Genomic DNA, 25,044 nt, shown 5'->3' with positions numbered 1-25,044 from the left:
CCAAGAATACCTACTAGGTATTCCCAGCTCATGGAAACAAGACAATACATTTGTATGCCAAGGATTGTTATCCTACATGCTTCCTAATGGCACCTAAAATTAACTTGAAACAAATTCATGCAATCTCTTAAGACATCCTAGTTCCAACTAAAATACCTGCTATTAAAACAGTGCTGTTTACACAGAATTAAGCAATAATTATTTTTCTTATATACTAAGATTATTGCTAAATTCAATTATTAAAAAAAATTATTAACCAAAACATTACTTTTACAAACCATGTATTGAACACTCTTGCTCAGTAAGTCAGGGAAACAGGAAGGTAATACCAATTTCCTGAGTGAATTTCAAAGATTTCAAAACAAAACAAGAAAACATTTCAAGCACTGCCCAAGTTTTTAATGCCAAAACACCTTGTCCTTCACATATGTGTTGGTCAGTCCTAAGCCTAGCATGATTCCTGAGAAGGCATTCCACTGTGTGGTACCTGTAGCAAGAGATACCAGGAAAGTTATGTAAAACTAGTTCAAAGGCATTCAGGCTAAGCAGGGGCGTGTATGTGCATATATATATATATAAGATATATATATATCCTTCTTATATATATATATAAGAAAAAGTCTTCAAAGCTGATTTTATAGTATCCAAAATGACCATGTGATTAGTGAGGACACTCAACATAGTAGGTCAAACAACATGTACAAAATTTATTTCTGCTCACCTCTTATAAAGGTGAAAAAAATACCAGATGTGCAACAATCAACTGCACTAATGGCATCAACTTAACATCAGCCAAGTTATGATTAACAATTATGGTACTAAAGTGCACAAACAAGTCCTAAAATGTTCTGGCAGATATTTACATTTCATCTGTAGAAACAAAGACAGAGAACACATTCAGGGATTAGAACATAAAGGCAAATTCTGGGCCTCATCCTAAAATATGTAATAAAGGAGGTCCTACTCATCCAGCGTAGCTCCTTCTAAGTGAAGTTTGTAGGACCAGCTCTTTACAACCAGGTGAAGAAACTGCAATAAGCATGCACACACCTGCTTCTTCAGTATAGTATTTTCAAGAACACAAAAAGACACCATCAAAAACATCTTAAGTTATAGATTAAAATTTAGGAATAAAATATTTAAAAAAAAAAAAAGTTTTGCTGCAACCTGCTATCTCATCTAGTGTGTTTGCTCTCATGTCCAACATGACGGTCCCATTAAGTATACAGCTTCGCAGTTCAAAGAGACTGTGCAGAGACAGAGTCGCTACATAAGGCTTGCTCCATCGATCACCACCATCTTCAACATCCTCTTCAAATTTCAGCCACCTGAAATGCATACACATACACGTATTTTTATTTCTCCTGGAAGACAGACAATTTGGCAAGCAATCCCATTCTTCCCTGTGGGTTCTGTATGACACGGAACAGGAAATCCTATCAGCTCATACTGACTTTCATTTTCTCAGACAACCCAACTGATTGACAGTCACAACATTTTTATCAGGCCTTTTAACCACACTCAACTATTTTAGTTTTCACCCATTTTGTTTCTTTTGGTTTGAACAATACCTGTCTACTCACGAGTTCTTGTGAACAGTGTGGGTTTGTGCCTTGTTACTTGAGTTGCATATCTTGGTTTCACCAGTATTTTAGAATTAGAAAGCTGTCTGAAACACACCGTATACCATGTTCAAGTCTCCTAGGGTGCTAAGTCAGACATTTAAGAGCTAGGTAATACTAATATGTATGACTATAAATTGACCTAATGCCTTGATTCTGACTCACAGGCATTATGTAAATTGAACTTCTGCAAAAGCTAGCATGCAATAAGGTAATTAGAAGTACTGAATGCAGAAGCATTTATTACAATGCATATGTAGAAGGAAGCGACTTAACCAATATTGGCCAAAAATAATTGTGGCATCCTGTGATGTTCATGCACGCAATTTGCAAAAAATTAATCAAATACTACCTGAGAAGAACATATGTAATGCCCAATTTTCTTTTATGTTTGAGTGAAAAAATTGACACTAATATCAGCAATAATAGAGCAAACAGATTTCTGAGATTGCAAATACTGTGCTCCATGGCTGAACACCTGTATCTATTAAACACAGCTGTACCTTCCACAATGCTTGGCATGATCAGTTTTAGGAAAGTCAACACAGCACCAGTTAAGACTGAGGGTCTCTTGAGAAACCATACTGATTTTCAGAGTTGGACAATAAGAACAAAAGTTTTTATTTGCTGAGTGTGAACTGAGTGAACTCCTACAGTTCATGAAAATTCTAATCTAGACCTGGTTTGCAGTTCTTTGAAATAAAATCACTAGAAGATATACCTTGAAACAATCTATTTTTAGCATACCTAGCTGTTTCTTTCCATTCATATTCTTCTCCATCCCTGAAGCAAAGTTCATCCATTTCAGTGAAGAGATCATGGGGAATGTGTTCATCATCATCTTCAGTACCCAAAATAAACTGCACTCGTTGGGATGGCGTGTCTTGAAGAAAAGGAGAAACCGAACGATTAAAAGAATTCATACTTCTATTATGCAAGAAACACCATGTAAGAGTTAAGTCTCCTGCTCTCAGAAATATGCAGTGCAATATCCTCTTCAAGAGGGAATAGGAACAAAGGAAACATGGACATTTCTTTAAAAGGAGGCCCTTTTAAAATTTTTCGTTGGTTCCAAAACAAAACATTATGTTTACAGGACACAATTAAGTATTTTCAGCTCTTCTATGGATTAACAATATGAAAATAAACATCAACAGCAAAATTGGTAAAAAAGCAAAAATTAATATACCAAAGTGCTAGAAATCTTGTTTTCACTTTGAGAACAAAATAAATGATACCATCATGACACAGACACTAATTAAAGGAGGGAAGGAAAAAAAAAAAAAAACACCAAACCACAAAAAAAAAACCAGGTTGACAGAAACAAATAGCCTGACTTATAGATTGGTTGCCCTAGTAATAGTTCAAGATACTAAATAGCTGGCTTTTTTTTTTTCCCTCTACATAGTGGGTACCCAGGCACCCGTATTGTTAGAGCAGCAGATTTTTCAACAGCCTGTTGCTAGTTACATAGGATGGAAAAAACTATTAACTTTCTCATTGCATGATTGGAGCACTGTACATAAATTAGCACAGGAAAGTAGAAACTACACAGCTAAAATGCTGATGAAATATTTTAACTTCTCATAGTGTAATGCCTAGTGGTACAGGCTCAGTAATAACTTGTAACAAAATTTAACTATCTTTATTGATCAAATTTAAGTAATGGACTTCACTGCTATGAGCAAAACTTTGAAAAAAAACCACAATAAAACCACATGTTTTTAGAGATATTTCTAATACCTACATACAGATCTTGTTTCAACTCAAGGGAGAGCTTTCAAATTACAAGGGTTCAATAGTGTCATAATCGCAATGTTATCTCAAGGAAAGTCAGAGACAAAAAATCCAGGTAAATCTCAACTTCAAAAATTTTACTTTGTTCACTGAAACACCACTCTCACAGCTGCTAGATGTGAACATACAACTGTACACTTCACTACAGAAAGAAGATCGCCTTTTAGATTTAGACATAAGATCTGAGTTCCTAATAAACCTCATTCAGAATTGAATTTTGCTTTTCATTGTTGTTCTGGCATACATCACCATCCAATAACATAATTCTGAAATGAGCTCTTGAATACAAACAACATTCATTATCAATGAAGATCTACAGCAGATTGTTTCTGTCCCAAAACCAACATACCCCAAGAATCCTGCCATATCCTGTGTACCGAGGATAGAGAAGTAACCAGAAGAGATAAGTGTATTTCTATCTATTTAATATTACTTGCTGCTTCAGAACCTGTACAGCAAGACTCTACAAACATAAAATCAAATTATGATGATTTGTATTTGGAAGGGGAAGTTTTGATGATGGATGAAACTAAAAACTGTAGGAGAATGGTAAGAGGAGACTTGTCAAAGCACTCACATTTGAAAACTCCTTTGTTTCAGGGAACTGGCCCCATGTAGAACACAGTTCTAGCCATAGAAAGGTGACAGTGAACAGCATGGTGTCCACACTTGAAGTGGAACATTGCACCATATCTTTCCCATTCACTACAGCCTAGGAATAAAAATGGGTTTGAGATCTTGAAGAAAAACTGCTAAGAGTACTGCCAAATAATTTCATTTCAGAGAATGTTATGACAAAGTCATCATCTCTTGAGGATAAGGGGTTGGCTGGGGCAGCAGTGTCTGATCCAAAACTAAACTTAGGAGGCAATACAATTCTTTTACTACCAGACAGCAAGAAGGCTCAAGTAAATATTTTAATAGATCATTGATCAAATTACCATGGCAAATGCTGCTTCACAGCTATATTCATACTTTCAAAAACCTTGAGTGACAGAGGAAGAGTAAAAGAAGGCTACACCATGTGAAAAAAGTGTCTAATTTAAATAACACAGATTTTTATGCTACAGGCAAGTACTGCAAAGCTCTAGTATAACCTCTTCAGTGCAGGCTGCTGAACATTCACGCAGACACCTGGATGAAGTCCAACAGCTTATGATTTAGATAAAACACAACCACAAAATCCTTGCCTGATTGTACGTAGAAAGACATTAATTACAGTGAGAATAAAAGAAACAGCACAAAACAAACAAAGTTTAAGCACAGAGTAACTACTACAAGTTTATTTTCAAGAGACACAAGGAACAGGCACAACAGATTTCTTACCGTATGATGGAGATTCTCGGCCATCCTCTCTGTCAGTTTCTTTTTCTTTTTTTCTTCTGTGATGCCTGTGCCCACGATGTCTATGCCGTCGACGGCCTTGCTTTCCAAAGGGGACATGAACTCCAATATACACAGCTCTGTGGCCTTTTCAAGAAAGTTTAAAGGAAACAATTAAACAAAAAATGATCTCCTGTCCAAATTTAGTGTCTTAGTCAAAAAGACAAGGAGTTTGACAAAAAGAAACCCAAAAACACTTGGCAAAACTAACTTTAGTGAACTAATACTACCATTTCCTTTCTGTCCTTCCCTGGTCTCAAGGAACTAGTGCTATACTCATTTCCCTGATAAACTGAATAAGAATATGGCCCAATTTAAGAACTCAGTTGTGAAACGGTAATATAGAAACCCAAGCTTGACCTGTAACACTGAAAGAAGCTACTTGATAAACACCAGGGCAAGGCAGAGAAATTACATGATACGCCTCTTGTTTGCAGGGATTCGTATCAGGATAGTCGTTACAACGGCAAGATGTAATCTCCTAGTTGAGTTTATGAACTTCATTAAGAAATTACCCATCGTTTAGAGTCAGCAAGGAGTTTCCTCTGCTTGAATGAACTGCCAAGATTTCTTCAAGTAGCATGTGACACATCTAGGTGAACCTGATGTTCAACTATACCACTAATTTAGTATCAGTTTAGGAGTATAAAAGGAGCTTTTATCTGGAAGTGTATGCCAAAACATCACATAACTTACAGCAAAGGTTGGGGGTTGGTTTTTTTTCCTATTCTAGAATTTTTAATAAGTTTAGGTAGTACCTCCTCAAATTCATACATACTGCTCATGTACTTTCAACATCTTGTTTTTCCTTTGATCCTTCACGTTAAGGCAATACTAGCATCAACAACTTGGAAAAAGAAATCAATCAACAGACTGTTATGAATATATCACTACCGTGTCTCCTGTAATGGACTTAGCATATACAATAACCTTTTCAATTCCTTTTTAAACAAACAATCTCAGGAAGAGACACATTAACTGTAAGTCTGGACGTTAACACTAAACACTTTGTTTCATGCTGTAGAAGAGTTATTACAGAAGACTGACATTAACAAAAGGAAAAGGAAGTGGTTTTCATCTCTGAGACACATGCAAATTCAGCAAATTTGTAGAAGATGAGCAAGCCCTAGGAGTTGTGACTGTACACATACAAGCACATATGTATGTGTGTATAGCATGCACAGACACTAGATTAAGGGCATTGAAAAATACTGGCAATTACAGAGCTTTAAAGAAATAAAGAGTGGTAGTATATCAAACTTGTTTCCCAAGAAAAGCATCTCTGAGCCCAAAAAGATATATGAAACTTATTTTTAAGCAGTATTTTTACAGTGCTACATGAGTAAAAGGACTAAGCAAAAGTCAGTAATAATGCACGAGCAAGTTCAATGTTTAACTAATTTGGTCAATAATCCTTTTCAAATTACAAGACCTGATTCTTGACAGACTTCCAGCACTAGTTTTAATTAGAGTTGACTGATTGGCATTATGACCAAATTGGAAATTAAGCATACTAAAAGCTTTTTGTTTCCATGTAAGAGTGGAAAACAAATTAATTTGTTGAAGCATTCATCAGTCCTATTTATAGAGAAAGACTTTTCTTTTGTGACCTTCTTCCAAGAACACTCGGCTGGGCAGCCTGACCTCCACCCTCGACTACTATGCACAATGCAATTCCAGAGAAATTAGTGCAAATGTGACACCTAAACATAAATCAATGCACTTCACGTACAGTATGACTAGGTGGCACCATAAACAATAGTCATGTTATTGATACCATCGTGATACAATAAGCTTATGTATAGGTAAAGCAGAAGTACTAGGTTCAAAAATAGCTGCATTACTCACCACACCACACTCAAAGCTGGCTGGTGCAACTGAGTGACCTACCACTCACTGCAAATGCTGTTATCATCCCTGTTAGGATTTTTGTTTTAATTTATATATTCAATTAGCAAGTATTTAACTACAGTTATACATACAGTTAAGCAGTTTTATTTGTTGTCAAAGTGTTTGATTTTTTGCAGGAACTATTTTTTCCTAAGAGAAACTCAAACATATTTCTAGTAATAGAGCATTTTATATTATCAGCTTGTTTTAATATTCTTAATAAGACTGTTCTAAGTGTATGTTTTGATCATTGCACAAGAAAAACTTGCAAGTGATTACTTTCTAGAAAATTTCAGGAATCTGAAATTGTTCAGTATTTTACTTCCTGAAAAATTAGAAGGACTTCCACGCTTTGGTCCCTTCCTGTTCCCATAAATTAAGACAAAAATCCCACATTGCTTTCTGTACTAAAGAACAAACAAAAATCCCATACAATTTTTTCAAGAGCCTGCATCTTAAACAATTCACCCAGCTATTGCAAAAATTAGCATTTGTAATAGTGTGATCATTTCCATAGTCAAAGACCATGTTGTTGCATGGACGAGAGGTGGAAGAAGCAAATGAGAAGTCTATCTCCTGTTACAAAACTGCAGTCTGACTATTTTTTTCAATAGAAAAGTTTGGAGGGGAGCAGATACATTGCAAGGGAACAGGTAAAAGCTAGAGAAAACCAAGCTGAAATAAGCAACAAACTGAAGGTGGTTTTAAACAGCCTGAAACCATAGCAAATTGCTTTCCTACCCAAAATGCACTGACCTCACAGCTATCACTATGTGGTGACCTCTCAGCTATCACTATCAGGTGCCTCATAGCTGCTTCAAGGCACCCTGAGTAGGCACTGCCAACTTAAGTCCTCAACCTGAGCAGCCAGCCTACAACATTTGGTACTACTTTCTACTCCAAAAGGAAACTTTAAAGAAAGCGCCTTCTCACCACCCTAACAGATTAGGGTATCACAAAGACAAGGGAACAGGCAAGCAATGGGTTATCCTACCCTTCAGCCCATGCTGCCCAGAAGCGACTATTGTGTGAATGGCTATTTCCTCATGTAGACACTGTCTTGCAGGCAAATGTAAAACAAGAATACCTTCCCCAAATCACTTCTGTATATGCAAAGTGATCAGACTGCTACACCTGCAACTGTATTTTGGGACTACTGTGAAATGCTGACGAGCAAGATTTTCAGCAATTATTAAGTAAAATGCATCACAATCCAATGTCATTCCATCAGAATAACTTCAAGAAAAAACTTGATTTTGAAAAAGAGCCTCTGATTTCTTTTTTTCTTTTTTGGAGCAAGCATGGGTGGTGGCAGAACAATAGACTAACCAAGAAAAGTTTCAATAGGTTATGAGTGCACCAGACTGTTCCTTAAGAAAGGAACCTTTTTTTTTTTGGTATCATGGATGTTCATAAACAAAGGACAACTCCACTACTACCTAGGAAATCCAAAACTATTGCTGTTGAGTATACTACCACAATCGCCCAAAAACATGTTGCAGGTATATTCAACTCCAAAAGGCAGGGCAGAACTGCATAATAAAAGTTGGACAAGCTTAACCTTAATTCTAACTCCATAAAGGAAAGCACTGAGAAGCCCTTTAAAAATAAAGACAGCTGTATTGAGTAGGTCTGTGTTCCCTTAAGTTTCATTCAGATAAGAGTAATTAATGTTTGCAGATGGACAGATAAAAATTTACTTACAAACACAGTTTACAAGGAAAAACAAAACACAACAAAAACACAGGGATTTTTTTCCTTCATTTCCAGTGAATTGGGCAGAACAACTTACAGTTCCCTTCACACGCCCTCCGCCCCTGCCAAAGCCGGAAAGGCAAGTAATATAACAGCAACAGAGAAAAAGTTAACTCTAAAAAGGTTGGGAATTCATAGTACTAGCATCAGTGTTATTTCCAAAAAGAACACAACCTTTTACTTGAATGTTATTTTTAAAAGCTTGAAAGGCACAATTATATGACCTTCAAAGCTTTATTCACACAAATATCTGTACCATAGTACCACTCTCAAGCAAAGCTTGTTATAGAATTACTTTAAACCAATAGACTGCCCAATACTAAATTTAGTAATACAAAGCTCAAGAGATAATTGTTCATTTTAATCTAACATGACTTTATCCAAGCTTAGCTGTTCAAATCTACCAAGAGTATTTACTACTTAAGATCCTTATCAGTATGAAACAAATTTAAATGTTAGGAGCTTGCTACATGTCTCCATCACATGGTTGGTCTTACTTCGAAAGTCAGTTTACATCGAATCCTATAAAATTCACAGAATAGAAAATGCTCTGTTTAAGCTCCCTGGTTTCTCCCCAAAGCCCCTAAGAAAATGGTAATAGAAGACTTCTAAAGTCCAAGAAAGATCAAAAACAAGTATCCAAAAATGCTCTGATGTGGCAACCCTGTAAGTACAATTCCACACAGAACTTCCTTTTTTCTAACCATCATTTTGTTAGATGCCTTTTAAGCTTCATACAAAGGAGGACATTCTTCCCCATGTTAACAGGGAAAGTAAAGTAAATCAAGTTAGTACCTCTGTGAATTCTCAAATCCTGTTACTTAGAAATTTGAACTGCAGAGATCATGTATTAATTAAGGTTGTACGGGACATCTGGAGGTGGGCTATCTGGTCCAGTCTTGCCCAATGTATAACCAACTTCAAAGCTGAAGCCATCTGTTTGGTCAGGTTGGTCAGGATGACAACCAGCCAAGCTTTGAGTGTCTCTAAGGACAGATATTCTACAGCCTCTCTGGGCAACCTATTCCAACGTATAACAACATACTGCATTAAAAATATTTCCTAACATCCAATCAGCACTTCCAATACTGCTTCTTGTCCGTGGTCCCCCTCACCCTTGCACTATGCACTTCCAACAAGAGTCTGACTCCATCTTCTCAGTAAGCTCCCAACAGCCTGCTGAAGACAAAAACTTCATGACAAGAATTACTATTTTTCAAAAAATCTTCAAATAATAATCTGAAGACAGATCATTTATTTTACACGAAAGCCTTCATTTAATCAAATAATGTCATAATCTATCTTGTCCCTGCCTGGAGCTTTCCAGTACGGAAAAACTGGACGATCTGCAGTAGAGATCCTAGTCTGTTCCTTAAGACCATAAAATGGGGAAAAAGCAGCTGTTTGATGTCTTCTGACTCACATCCCCAAACATATTATCCTAGTAGAAAGCATTTGAAATCTATCATCTCATGCTTTGACATTAATTCCCCTCGCATCACAGAAAGTACTTGTATGCACAAAAATAAGCTCAATGCAATTTATTAGCACAACGTCTACCTCTTCTGTCACAGGTCTGCTCTGAAGGTAGAAGCACACAAATGGGAAAAACAATCTTAGGTGGATGGAAGTAGTAAAGACTGAGAACAAGAAAGTCTTTTCATGCCCCAAAAAACTTCACAGCCCAAAGGTCTTCTCCAAATATTGTCTGCCCTGGTGAAACTTAAGGAATAAGTAAGAATCCCTCATTTACATCCCACCACCACCCCCGCTTTGTTTAAAGTTTATTTATTTATAATGAAAATTCTGAAAACTCACTCAAGTCAGTAATTCACTGAAAATACTGCTACTATGCTAATCCTCTAATTTTCTAATTGAAAGTAATGCCACATTTCTGAAGTATGCAATTAAATGTACAGTTTAATATTGATAGTGAAGTACTTAGTGTAAGCCACAAACTACATATTCCAAAATAAACAGTAGTATTTTAGCTCATTTTATGAACTTCTTTCACATGAAACATTCCCAAGAAACAGTTGAATTTTTTTCTAAGGTATTAATGTAGTAAAATTGAATATAAAATATTTTCATATAATCTTGGTCTCCCATGCATGAATTGACTATAAAGAAGCCTTATTATTACCAAGGATTCTTCTTCTGTGCTTTGGTAAAAGAATTATTTGACAAAAATTATCTCTTGCTTTCAGAATAATACATTTGAAATAAAATTTTCTAACCAAATCTATATAAAGGAGTAAAGAAAATTTTGTCACGGGACAGTTACATGCCATAGCTGGAGCCCAAGGGTTCTCCCGAGGTGGAGCATATTTTGGAATCCATTAAAGCTCCTGGACTGTATGCTGAAATCTCCTGTTGCTCCTCATAATTAAGTATATCTGAGAATATGCTCTTTATACTAAAATACTTCAACAGATAAAATTGAGAAGCGTATCCAAAAATCTAGTATGCATAGCATACAGTAAAGCAGCTCAGTAACAGTGTTTTCTCACTACACAATGAAAGACAGCATCATATTACGCTGACTGGCAGAAGCAGTAAACACCAGATTTCTCATTACCCACACAAGCGATTTTTTTTCTGACTTAAAACCAAGTTTGAGTTGGTAGTGGCAGTCATAAGAGAAGAAGGCACTGAATATTTCTGTTTGACACAATCAACAAATATTCAAGAAGGCATTATCACTAATTACATGAGACATGCAGGTAGCAACAGTAATAGGAAAAGCTGAGTGCCAGCTGACGGAGCTACGCAGGGATTCTGGCACAGTATGTCTGCCCCAGGTCTTTGTGGCCCACTGCCAGCATCGACCTCCCTCGCCTGGCAAAGGAGCCAGCACTTGGTACCTGTGGGAGGGGGGACGAGCTGCCCTTGCATCGTACCTCCACATCAGACCATAGTTGGGACCCACACTTTATCTGTGCTGAAGGTTCTTGGTCCAGCCTGTCTCTGCAGCAGAGCTCAGGGAAAAGGATACATACCTTCGTCCACTGATAAAGAAACCAATGTTCTCAGCCCTTCACCGATGCCATACCCTGTAAGGACACCAGGCTTCCACATTCGTAAGGCTGTGCTTGTAAAGTATTTCAAAAGAAACGTTCGCAAAGAAGATTTTCCCACTTCATCAATGGGTCACAAATACATTCTCATGACAAATTTGATCACATCCCTCTCTTGTACAACGGCTGCATACATCTTTAAATGGATCAGCTTGCCCCCAAATGCATCTATTTCCTGATATTTTGAGATATGGAAAAATATTACAGATGCAATCTTGCCTCAAGTAAGGGTTACCCTTTCTGAGAAAAAACTCAAAACTTTCACACTTTCTTTATAAAATAAGGAATGTTCAGAAATTAAAAAAAAAAAAAATTCCACACTTCAAAAGCTTTAACTGCTGTGAAACCATTAGCTTTCAGTGAAATGCAAATGGAGAAGTCACCCATTCAGAAAGACTTCTGACATCCATCAAGTCACAGGTTTAGCCAATTTTTGGAACAACTGATTTTAAAGGGATCAAAAACAGTAAGATAAATGTTATGAAAAGCCATCAAGAAACAACAGGCTTCAGAATCAAGTACAGTCTCCTATTTCTTCTGCCTCATCTCAAAAATTCAAAATTTGAGCAATCTGGAGCCATCAAGTTCACTGAAAGTTTTAAGTTTCAATTGGTGCTGTTTGGTAAAACTTCAGTTTTATGGCGGTACTACTTGAATAACAATTTTATGTGTATTTCAGATTATAAAACTGCAGTTAGTTATCTTTTTATAAAATTTCTGCGGCAGAACAGAGACTACATAATGTTCTCTCAGATAAAACAGGTTTGAAAATAAAAAAAAATGTTAGGACACAGTTTATATCAAACTTTTAAAAAGCATTGCTTCCATCTTAGTCTATTTAACATTAAATATTTATTTTACATCTTTATGTAAAAGGCATTTGTTTTGAATGGCATCCATTTTAAAAACAACTCTGTTTTAAGAAGAAAAGCTAAAATTAGCATGGACATTTCCCAAAATGGATTTTGAAGATTTAAGTATAAGCAAAGTTATTGTCTGCTGCAGATGTTCTCATGAACTCATTCGAGTTTAAACACTGATTCACTTTGAAAAACCATTACTAGAGGACAGACAATGTGATTGAGTCGTTTTTTCTGTTTTGGAAGGTGAATATTAGATAATCTAGCCTTACTCATTAGAAATTGTAACAATTTGAGGGTATGCATTTTGTAGAATAATGAGTAATTTCCCTCAAAGATGAGAGCAATGATGGTATCAAAACTGCTAATTTTTTTTTTAAGTTTATACAATCGTTATCTAGCTAAAGAATATGAATTCTGGGGTGCACTAGTCTATGCTTCTTTTATACTCAGTTCTTGTTAGGTTACCATCAAGAAGTCTCAAATGTAAAAACAGAAAAAAATCTCTTGTCTCAGATAACTTCTATTAAGCTTCACTTGCCAGGAGCTTACAGTACGTCTTTCCAGTAATTTAACATGCAAGTAAACATTTCAGAATTTATAGTAATTTGTAAGTACTGTGTCTGGCAGAGTCAGAAACAACTTCCAAAAAGAAAGTTCTAGAAATTAGAAATAACCCGTCTCCAAAACCAACGACACAGCAACACTGAAAATTGTGTCTAGTCACTTTGGGTGTCCTACTGAGTTTTACATCTACACAATCAGGTTGCCAACTTTCCCTCTCAAAAGGCAGTCTGAAAACAGTTTTGATAGCATTTGTTAAGGATTTACCTCTGTGATGAACACCACAAATAAAAAAAATAAGTTGAGGAAAATTATTCTCTGAATATTGCATAAATGAACAGGACAAGATGTGGACTGTATAATGCAAAAGATATTATAACTAAATTTTCAACATGTGTGACGAAGGTGTAACAATGCGGCCTAATTCCAAAATTCACTTAATCAAGATTACATTAAAAATCACATTAGGAAAACATCCTCAGTTTTTGTGACTTATAGAGAGGCTCTGAGCACAGCTAACATTTATTTCTGAACAATGAGGACAAAATAAATTATCCTGCACCAGCTACTAGCACAACTGGTGCAAGTAAACCTTTTGTTGATGTTGCATATGACTCAGAGCATGTCTCATATACCTGACTAGCTGTACTGTACCTGAATAGACATGTTTTTGCTTGCTCGCAGTTCAACTCAACTAAGGAGCTGGTAAGATCTTTCCAGTCCAGGGATATCACTAGAGAGGATGGATGAAAGCTGGTCTGCAAGAATCATTAATGACCATCCTAAATTTTTGTTTTCAGAAGCAGTTACACATCACATTTTTCTACTTTTTGACCACATAAAAAGATACAACTTTATGAGAAATAGCATTTCAGAATTCCTTTTTCTGTTAAACACAGTTCTTTTCTAGACCATTAAGGGGTCTCGTAAATGTTCAAGCATTTATTCTGTAGCTTGAGAACCATAAGAAGCCTGTTCTGTACTGCCTGTCTAAATTAGTACAGCCTATTACAGAACAAAAAAACGTAAATACTAAGCACAATCTTAAAGTACCAGCAGCTACAATGTCCTATTGTACTACTTGTGTTTATCTGCTCCTGTACAATTTGTTTTCTTAAAAGATTTTACAGGAACTATTTATGGGTTTTTGAAGAGTTGCAATTTAGAAGCATCTAAAAGGTAGAATAATAGTAAACCAGCCACTTGAAAAAAATCTTAGCAGTACATTCTACTACAAAGTTGCCGTATAAGTTCTCTTAGTTCCTCAAAGCCCTTTCATAATACTGCAACAATTTCTAACTAGTCATACATAACACGTTAAACTGCAAAACACTTGTAGAGCAAGTTTTCCAATTAGATATACAATATTCACTTCTAGAGGGGAAAAATGGAGGATTATTTAATTACTTGTCCTTATCAATTAAGATAAACTGAAAAGCACAGCTGTTTTCTTAAAGGAAAAATAAGGCTCTAAACCATCACAAGGTATCAGAGATAATATGGTCACTTGAAATGTAAACACTACTTACACCTGCCACAGGATAGTGTGAGAGTAGAGTAGCTATTAAATCATCTTAACTCTTGAAAGCTGCTTCTTGGATTTATGCCACAGAAAACTAGTCTACTGAGACACACACTCTTGACCTCAGATTGTTTCTGGAACAAGACTTCTGTTATGTGTAAACTCCTTATCTTTGCTATGCCTGTAACTGGTCTGCTAAGAATAACAGAATATATCCCTTTTCCCTTAAAGTATATCTCGTAAATACATCCTCAAACCAAAGTGGAAAATTAACTACACATTTAAAAAGATAGGTCCTGGTAACACCAAGCCAAACATATTAACTCAGGTTTAAGAAAGATTCCCTTAAACATGGTTCTTAACAGAAAATGCCTTTTACAAGATGGCATGAAATACCTCTGCCATTAGTATTCTTGCCTTACTTCCAGCTCCTGCCTTACTTTGTTATTACTCTCATTCATGGCAGCTCAGAGTCTGGCATCAAGTTAAGAACATGAGGTGCTCTTAAAAAATGTTATTTTAAGATGTTATTCCCCTTTCTAGCTCTTCTGTAAACTGACATTTGTTATTGCATAGTAAGGCCTTACAGCTTCAGTAAAGAGCAGTACCTTTATTTAGTACACACAGTCTGCCCACAATTGCAGTTTACCATCTCTAACCGTTTCTCTTTTACAGGAAGAGAGTTACAAAACAAGTAGCCTGTGCCTAACCTTTCTAACCTAAACACTGTCACTCCGGGTATGTACCACACTTTCCCAGCCACCATAAATAGAATGCAGAGCTTGGGAAGCCCTAACTCCAAGATCTATTTTCCCCTTTAGCATCTGGCCCTCTTTCCATTAATATTTCATCACAAAACTTCCAGAAAATAGAAGTATCCAATACTGACAACACCAAGAAACCTTTGCTTTAGTATTAGTAGCAAAATTATGCCTTCTACAGCACCAAACCAATCAACTTTAGTTTGTACAGGGTTTAAAGCAGTTAAATATCACCTGACCATGCTGGCTTTAAAAGGTTTGGTGCTTCACACCATAGCTAAACTGAATTAACTGCTTGCTGCTTCTCCTTGAAAATGAATCAACACACACTTCTGGAAAGGTTCCAAATTCCTAGAACTCCTCTTCAAGTCACCAGAAAAACAAGTTGGAAAACTGGACTGAAACAGTTTCAGGTCTTAGAACACTTAAAATACCTAATGCTTGACTACAGGTCTTCCTAAGCCTACAAGAAAACGTTCGCAAGTCAGTAATGAAAAAATAATACTACGCGTTTTTTTACTGCTTGCAGCCAACAATTCCGTTTCTCCCCTAGCAAGATTTTAATACTAGAATTAATGATCTCATAAACAAACAGAACTGTAAGTTCACAGAAATTTATTCTCTATAACACCCTGAATCTAAAGAATCTCTTATTTAGTGTATCTCAGAGGAGACAACTATAAGTCATAAACAACTGTACTTCATACCTTTCTCTTTCGTACAGGAACGGAAAAACTTCTTGCTCTTACTTTGGAACAGTTTCCACTGGTGAAAGTCAAAATACATGTCCCTCCCTTTCCCCATTCTACCATTTAAAAAAAAAAAAAAAAAAACAAACCAAAAAAAAACCCCCCAAAAACCCAACCCAAAAGACCAATTTTCTTACAAATATGTAAGATACTACTAAATATATGTAATTGCCAAAAATAATTCCTACTTATATGTGAAAATGTGTGCCTACATGAAGCTTCAGACATGTGATAATCCTACTAGAATACATTTTTCTTCTCAGATACTTATTAGTTATTTGTTTAACCTCTGCATATCCAGCCCTCTCACACATTGAGACACACTGGGTCACTCCAACGAGAGTCAGCGGTAGCCAAAGGAAAGGTAAGGCTGCATGGCTAAGAGCAAGGTGAGGACAGTAAGATCTCCTCATCTCCTCTCAACAGCTGTTAATGTTGACTCAATTGCTCATGAAACAGAAGTCTTGGTTCCACCTTAATTTATTCTTTGGCCATGGGTAAGACAGGGGTATTTTCCACAGTCAGCAATGCAAGTGCTTAAATTGCCTCGAGCGGCCTGAACCCCCTGCCTTCCCCCCCAGTATCTTGTGTAACTACAGCATTGTACTAGCTGAAGCACTCCTGCAAATGTGCTAGGAAAGAGACTGGGGAAGTGATCTGGCTGCATGTTCCCATGTCATTCTTTGTGGTTGAAGCCTTACAGCTGTTCAAGCTGCTGCAGGGCACACTACTCCAGCTGAATGCCTGCTTCCCCTTAACCCCTGCCCCTCTGCAAAACACACACATGTTTTTCCTGGGTGATCTCCCAGAGAAAAGCAAAAGAAGAAAATGAAGGAGGAGACAGCTTAAATCTGCACTGAAGATTTCGCTGCAGAAACAGACATGGCAGTGGTTTTACCACAGCTCAACCCTATCTAAATTGGCATTGTTGCAGCCTCCACTGCTGCACCTCTCAGCCTCACATTCATACTTCCTTCCTCCGCTCAGCACTGGCACACATCCATCTGTGTGGCAATCTGGTGCTGGGTGCTCCACTGCTGAGATCTTTCTTATTATTTTCCTCTGTCAGGACTGTTACATATTCTGCTGGCTTAACATACCAGGCTTATGGTACAGACAGTCAAACAGAAGTGTCAGTACAAGATGGAAAGCAGTAACAGACTGAAGGGAACAGAGCAAGAGTATGACTGGAACAGCAACAAACAACTTTAATCACTTTAAACTGTCTCTTGTTAGACCACAGTATAAGAAAATGTGACAGCAACCTAAATCAACTTTTCTCAGCTAGAAACTGCTGCTATAATGGCTCTGCAGTGTTCTGAAGCAGTAAGAGTTGGTACTGTCAGGAAATGCTACTTAGTGAATCTACTGATAGTCTTCTAGCATTTTGCAAGTGTTCATTAAGCTTCAGAGCATTCTGTGTGAAAGGTGAATAAATAAGATTCTAACACTGGACCTCCCTAGCTTTTTCCTCTGGCTTCACTAAATAGCATCCATGAATCTTCATCCCAATCTACTTCCTTTTCAAGTCAGTAAGATATTGTATCTTAAACGAAGTATCTAATTTCGCATTTTGCTATGTGAAACTAACTAGATGCCATTTTTGTCGCTAAATGCAGGATCCCAAGTCAAATAATGAAGACTAACAGGATTCCATAATGCTTTAACTGACTGCATATTGCAGAATGTACAGTTTACCATGGAACTAGAAGCACTGTTATCTGTTCAGACTCTCAGTATTTAAAGTGCATGGCCACACTCACCAGCATACTTAACTTTCAGAAAACAAAATAAACATCTCCCTCATGGCCCCTGTTCCCTGAGTTTTGATTCTGCAGAACTTGACATCATTCATGCTGGGAAATTACTTACCGACAGCAATCATTTTTTCAAACCTACAATCTCAGAAGCAAGCTTTCCTTGAAAAGCTTCATAAATATTTTTTTTAAATATTTTTTTCTGTGACAGATTTGAATAACAGCTTTTATTAGCATGCACACAGACAAAAGACAGCGCATGTCATCTGCTGTTCGCTGGTTTTATGCCTAGAATTTCATGATGGCCATAAAATCCTGATTCTTTTTAGCAATACTGGTTGCACTTGAAGGAAAATAGATCTTTTATCCCAAGGCAAAAAAATGCATATTAAGCAAACAGAAAACCACCACAAACTTACTCTCTAGTTCTTCTTTCTCGAAGTTTGTATTGATAGTAGAGCTGATTTTGCCCATATCCACAACAGCTTCTTCATCATGACCCTGGAGAAACAAAACACAAGTTTAAGTTAAAACTAAATACAACTAATTTTCTTCAAAATTCCTAAATATATTCTGCAGTTCTGAAGCTGTTTGTCAAAGTTTTCTAGAACAACACATTTTCACCTCTTAAAAACTGAGAAAGGAAATGTCACTGAAAATCTACCCATCCAATTCTTCAAGAAAACATACCCTGTATTGAAGGAAAATCAGAGTACATCAACAGATATGCTAAGTACCATGCAATTTGCTTTTGCAATGCTCTCGAGTTCATCGTATCAAGGATCAGGACATACATTTCAGGAGTGCGATATTCTTTTAGTTTTACATTCAACAGCAATGAATCTACTTCAATAAAATAACTGGCAAATTTATAAAAAGTTACATAAGTTAACAGTCAGAAATCTTGAACCCATTTGCTTAATGGACAATTCCTGTGTGAGATTTTCCAGCACGAGCAAGAAGCTTTCATGAACCAAAGGTTATACAAAGGGGTGGCAAAAGAGTTAAGTTACAAAAGTTGGGGGTCTCTCCCTAGACCAACAGTTTTGGAAAGATCAAAATAAGCCTTTCACTCAGGTTTCCACAGACAGCTTGTTGACCACACCTGTACCTAATTCACATGTTTTTACGCACAAAGTTAGAGAACAGCAGTTGCGAGACGATCTGTTCAGATTCCATTACTACTGAAACCATACCACTCATAACACAAAAGCACAGTATTTGAAATAGAGGTAGTCTCACGAATGAGGCTTTTCTCTGAACGTGCCCTCTAATCACATTTAGCACATCACTAAAGCAGACCTTTAAACACTGCCTTTTGCTCAATCTTGGAAAAAAAAAAAAAAAAAAAACAAAAACCCAAACCCTTAAAATAACCAAGCAGTAGAAATCTCATCATCTCATCTCAGACTTGACATCAAAACAACATTAAAGTTGCCCTTCTCCAAACGTTTGCATTCCTTAGAATACAGTCCACTTTAACAGGTCACAAATTACAGCCTCCTGGCAGAACTGGTTCACTAAAAGAACTGCTGCCTACCCTAAGGGTAATGCTTTACTTCACATCTAACCATGTATAACCGCAGGATAACTGCTAAAGAATACTGTCCCTGCTCTTTCTACTTCCTTGGGCACACACTTTTTTCCTTAAGTCATATCTATCAATCATGAAGTCAGATACAAAGACCTGAAGCAATGGATTTTATTTTTTTTATTTTTTTAAAACAACTTAATTAGTTTTCCATTGGATCAGTTCACCAAACTGACTTTTCTTGTGGTCATATGACAGCTAGATCCACCACAAATAAACCTGTTTGATCACTGCTTCTGGCAGCAGCCCACTGGTGCATTTACATCAGTCAACGTGGGATCTGTAGTAATGGTTTCATGAGGAAAAAATGGAAGCCTAAATCAGGATTCTTACAGGGACTGGGAACCCTAACAGTGTCGACGTTCACCTAAACTCAGCTGGCACTATGTAAATAAGCAAGATACAAAAGAAAAGAGCGGCACATGGCCGAATAAACCTCTGAAAACTAAATAAAGGTCGATTCTGAGCCCTGTCCCAAAGAATAGGGTTTTCAAGAAAGGCGTTACATGGTAACATAACTTTGTCACTACTGCTACATTGCAAAAGTAGAGTTTTTCATTCATGTCAGAAAAATCAAAACTCCTGCACATTCCAGACAGCTACAATTAAAAAATTCAAGTGATTAAACCAAAGTCATGTCTGATGGGCAGGCAAATCTGTGAAAATGTTACAAGGACTTATTAATAAAGAAATGGCAGAAATTTAGAAAGTGTCATGGTGGTAAGAGGGGGGGGAGTACATTCCTGTCTCCTACACACCAAAACAAAATTGAAAAGACCTCTAGAAGATGCCTTCATAATGTAACTGGCCTCTGTTATCTCTCTGATAACCATTCTGGAGGTAGGGAAAAACACAGTTGCAAAGTAAGTCTTGGCTGTTATCTTTACTGAAGATGGATTTCCCAACAGAGATTAGGGGAAAAAAAATTAACATGCATAAACCCAATAGCAAAAAGAGGTCTCTAAGGAGCACCATTAAAAAGCTTAAGTTAATCAATCTTTTGAAGTACCAAATAAGTACAGCAAAACATTAAACTCCATTGGTAAGGCCGTAACACTACCAAGGAGTCGTCAAGCATACCTACTTTCCAATTTATCTCAGTGACACAGAAATAGAAGATTACGGGACTATAGTACACTGCAGTTCACAGAAACGGATATACACACAAATCCTGCACATTACCAGAAAACTCAAAATAGAGACGGAAATAGATGAAGTATTACAAATCCTCCAAATTATCTTAAGTGTCTTACAATATGAGAGAGGAAAAAAACTTAGTATTAGGAAAACCACTATTAAAACTTCTTCCACAATTAGCTTCATGGTTACAGCCACAGACTGCTGAAATATCCTGTACCTCACTCTTCCCTTCCACCCCCCCAAAGTACTTTCAGGACACTTGGAAGCTTGCCAAACACACAGTTTTTGAGCAGTATACAACGGTTTTCTCCATATTATACAAACTACTGCATACTGGTAGAAAATTACATACACACTGTGGAAAATACACATAGAAGAAAATATTTTTATCTCCCAATAACATTTTGAAATTGTACTTGCTGTATGCCTTATACCATGTTATTAATATTTATCACCCTTTGCTTTAGTAACAGAGGTACTTTGCCAACAGTATACATACAGAAGCAGCCTTCAAAACCACATCACGTGAAAGTAACATGTCTTCTGAGATTAGATTACAGAAAGGCATGCATGCCCTTGCAAACCCTTCTATCACTATCTCAAAGTACTCAACACATGCAAAGACTCTTCCAAGAATAAACCATTAGCAACCACAAATATCATACATAAAGAAAGCATATCATTTACAGCCTTTGTTTAGAAAAAGACAAAGCATCATTTTAACATAACCGTTTGTGATGCCAATAGCAAATCCGACCATAAGATACTTTTGCCTTAGGTCAGGTAAAAAACCCAAAATATTCAAATATGCTATAAAACTAATTCCAAGCTACAACCTTTTCCTTGCTAAAAATAAAGTCTGTAGGGAATAGGTTTCCAGTAATTATAGAAGATCTACCATGTCAGTTTAAGGCACGAAAGTGAGAGAAAACCGTGACAGTTGCTGAATCAAAACACACTCCCATTCCACTTATATGTTCTACTTTCTGAACATTTTACATACGTAAAAAAAGAGAGGTGGGATTGTTTAAAACTCATCAGCTTCCCTTTTTTAGGCACAGAGAGTTACTTCATCTTAGAGCAAGCATCCTCTGCAGTTTACCATCCATTTCATGTGAAACTTTACGCACAATAATCCAACAGAAGCCCAAAAAACAGCTGCCAAAGTAAAATTTAAGACTAACTTGGAATGTATGTAACTTCTCTTTTCAGACAAGAGACAAAGCAATTGAGAAGGGAAACAACACAAGCAGCAACCAAGGTGCCCCAGGGAGAGATTAAGCCTTCACCTTTGGTTTGCTTTTTCACAAGGAGATGGTCGTTTATAAAAACAGAACAAATCCAGAGTACTTCGAGGGGGAAAAAAAAAAAATTCCTAGTACATCGTATTAAAATACACTAAGTATACTTTTCCCTAACACCAAATTTGTGGATACTCACAAATGTACTGCAGAAACAACCTCCCAGTAAAACCGTAGTATTCAGCCAGAGGTACCTACATATACTACAACATGTCTTCTCAGCCTCCCAACTTTCCCCAGCATAAAAAAGAAACACCTTTTCAACTGTTGCAGACCAGACAAGACTTTCAAGACTCTTTGCTCTAGCAGAATTCCAGTAAGGTTCCTCTTAACCAGGAGAAAATAATAATTCCCCTTTCACTGCAGACAAACAAGTATCCAGAAATTGTTTACACTTTACTTATTTACCTTCTCAAATATTCATCTTCATTTAGTATGGTACACTTCTCATATCTAAAATATTAACGCTACCTGTTTTTAAAAAGTAGTATTTAAAAAAAGCCAATCCTAAATTGCATGAATCACTAAGGAAAGCACTCAAGTTTGCAAGAGTTAAGTTGTCAACCTCCAGCAGCATGTGTTAGTTACTGTCTAGTGGACCGGCACAAGTATGACGCACAGAATATTAAATCTAAAGGAAACTTTCCACTGTCATCTGTACAAGCTCTTCTCACCACGCAGGTCACCTAACCTTATGCAGTCACATACACACGACAGACTTCAGATGGGCACACTGCTGAAGTGCATTACTGAATAACCACTTCCAAGAGATACAACTTGCTAGCAATACATTTTTAAGGAACTTGAAATGTAGTTCAATCAATTCATTCTGGTGATAGACAGTGATCATACAAATGGCTCATACAGTTAACTGTAAACCTTTGAAATCAAAGAGTAATACAGTAATAGTGTTAAGAATAATTTGAGCTCAACATTTAAACCCATTACTTAGCTAAGTCAATGTTCGTATACTCCATTTACATCGCCTCAGCCCAAAGTCCTTCCCCAACAGAGTTGGGGAACTACTTGCAGCACCAGAAGAGATAGCACTAGTGTTCATGGGAATAAGTAGGGCACAGAGGAGGACACAAACAAACAAAAAAACCACCATCTTCCCTCCCCCCAAAAAAAGAAAAAAATACATTACCACTCTCATGCTACAAAGAACCTTCACTGCAGCATTTATTCAAGTAAATGCAAATGAAGAAAAAACAAACCTAAAAAAACCCCACCAAACTCCAAACAACCAGGGGAGGGGCAGTTCATGTCTACATTTTTCCCTTATACATCTGTCCCTGGCCAAGAGTTTAAAACTTCTAATTTTGAAACTATTCTGCTACAACTGCCTACACCATCACAGTGAACCTACATATTGCTTTACGACTGTAATTATATCCCATCCTCTCTGGCTTGAACAAAAGGTGAATACTTCCCCCCTCCTTCCCACGAGAACCCACGGATACATCTCTGCCTTTGTAGAGACAACAGATCTGGCAGACAGGATGGAGCTCTTAGGCTGGAATGTGGCACCAACAAACCATTCTTCTCAAAACATGAGCACACACTGCTTATAGACCCAACTGGTAAACCTATATAGCATGCTGCTACAGATTTACATACCAAGATCAACAGCATATGAGAATTTTTGCACAGTCCATTTTGCTCTTCATACTTTGTTCTTCATTCTTTCATCATCAGTACATAGCAGCAGTTAAGCTGGGCCAAACGATCCATCCAACCCAGCATGCTGTCAAGAGGATACAACAGTAGAGGCCTACAGCAAATTCCCAATAAACTTACAAATCATTGCAAACAGAATTCAAAACGGTGGCTTGACCTAGACCTAGGAAGGCTAGTCAAAGCAGGATTTTTGTTATATCTTCAGCCCTCACTTTGTTGGATTTGCATTCAGAAGACAGATATGATAGCCATCAAGGCTCCAGTAACAAAAAAATAAAATTAAATAAAGTTACCAATATTGCTCTGCTTGAAAAATAAAAGTTTAGCTGGAAAAAGAAACTGAAACCTTCATTTGACCACATATCTCAAAGATAACTAAAGAGGAACTACAAAACCTAATTTTGCAACTGTTTTCCAGATATGTGTATGTACACATATCAAATATTTCAAAACTGACCTTTTTGTATAGATAGATACACACAAACTCATTTGTTTTGTTACAAACAAATATATATATACTGAAATATACTGAAATATAGTTCAGAATAATTAAGAACCAGTAGGGTAATTTATAATTCAATTTCAAAGCAGCATTTCTTAAGTGGTTTGTTTCAGAAGCCTGCATTTCTGTTCTAAGCACACGTAACACTCCATGTAGTCAGGAAATAAAATACATCTCCAATTTACAGAATGCACATACAGCCTCTTCCCTACCCATTCAATCTCCCAGAACTGCAACCTAATAAGCACTAATACTTTGGGGGAGGGGGAAGGAATTAGACAAGACTAGTGTTATCTCCTAATTTCACAGGACTACAAGTCTACCAGTGACAGCAACCCTGGAAACGATAAGAAAAGAAACCAGAAAATTAGTATATTTGTTAATGCCATCTGGGACTACTGTATGCAGAGTTCAGTGACAATCATTCTACCTCTGGCAATCATCAGCAGTAGGTCTACATTATAGCTCTCCCACTGCTAGCCATACAGAGCACCAAGTAGCCTTAGGTAAGAACGAGTAAATTAGGAAGGGCTTTTTGACATGGTTCACCTGCAGGAACAACTAACAGCAGCACTTGGTAAGTTCTAAATATATTGTTTTACTTCTCTGTCAGATTGATCCTGCTTTGAAACCAGAGGTAAGATGAGCCTATGGTGGCCAGTAGGGCAGGCATCTGCGGTTGCTGCCTCCTTGAAAGACAGCCAGGATATGAAAAAATCAGTTCTTACTACTATTTAGAAAGTGAAGGTATTATTCAGCCTGTTAAACAGTCTTTAGCTGAACTGCACAAGCGGTCCTATAAATGCATTTGAAGTAAGTGCTTTGGGCACAGTATTGGTGTACATAGCAATACTGTATCTTCAGAAGTTGCCAAAGTGATGAAACACTACCAGTTCTAAATCAAGCACATCAACCTGACAGCCAAGGGAAAATGCACCAAGTATAAATGGGCCCTGTCTCATTTTGTTGGCATACAATTTTTAGCTGGCCTTGCCCTCTAAATATATACAGATGAGAGTAAAATTAATAGTAATTCACAAACAGAACACTCGCCAGGTTTAAAATAGGAAGCATACCATATTGATGGGTTCCC

The 25,044-nt window shown here is 37.0% G+C and overlaps 1 protein-coding gene across 7 annotated transcripts in view; it reads right to left on the bottom strand.

Moving 5' to 3' along the window:
• Positions 1-25,044, bottom strand: part of SLC4A7 (solute carrier family 4 member 7) — a 98,078-nt gene that overhangs the window by 43,457 nt on the left and 29,577 nt on the right. For all 7 annotated transcript variants that reach the window (XR_008236740.1, XM_052797683.1, XM_052797674.1 and 4 more), the window contains exons 2-5: positions 18,157-18,238; positions 4,746-4,889; positions 2,370-2,505; positions 1,168-1,328 (exon numbers count right to left, since the gene is read on the bottom strand). Coding sequence is in view for 6 of the 7 variants with exons in the window: in XM_052797683.1 (XP_052653643.1) it covers positions 1,168-1,328; positions 2,370-2,505; positions 4,746-4,889; positions 18,157-18,238 (523 nt within the window). In the remaining variant the exon portion in view is untranslated. The remainder of the gene's footprint in view (positions 1-1,167; positions 1,329-2,369; positions 2,506-4,745; positions 4,890-18,156; positions 18,239-25,044) is intronic.

This window comes from Harpia harpyja, chromosome 1, assembly GCF_026419915.1.
Source record: "Harpia harpyja isolate bHarHar1 chromosome 1, bHarHar1 primary haplotype, whole genome shotgun sequence".
NCBI lineage: Eukaryota > Metazoa > Chordata > Aves > Accipitriformes > Accipitridae > Harpia > Harpia harpyja.
This window is presented reverse-complemented; position numbering and strand designations above follow the sequence as displayed.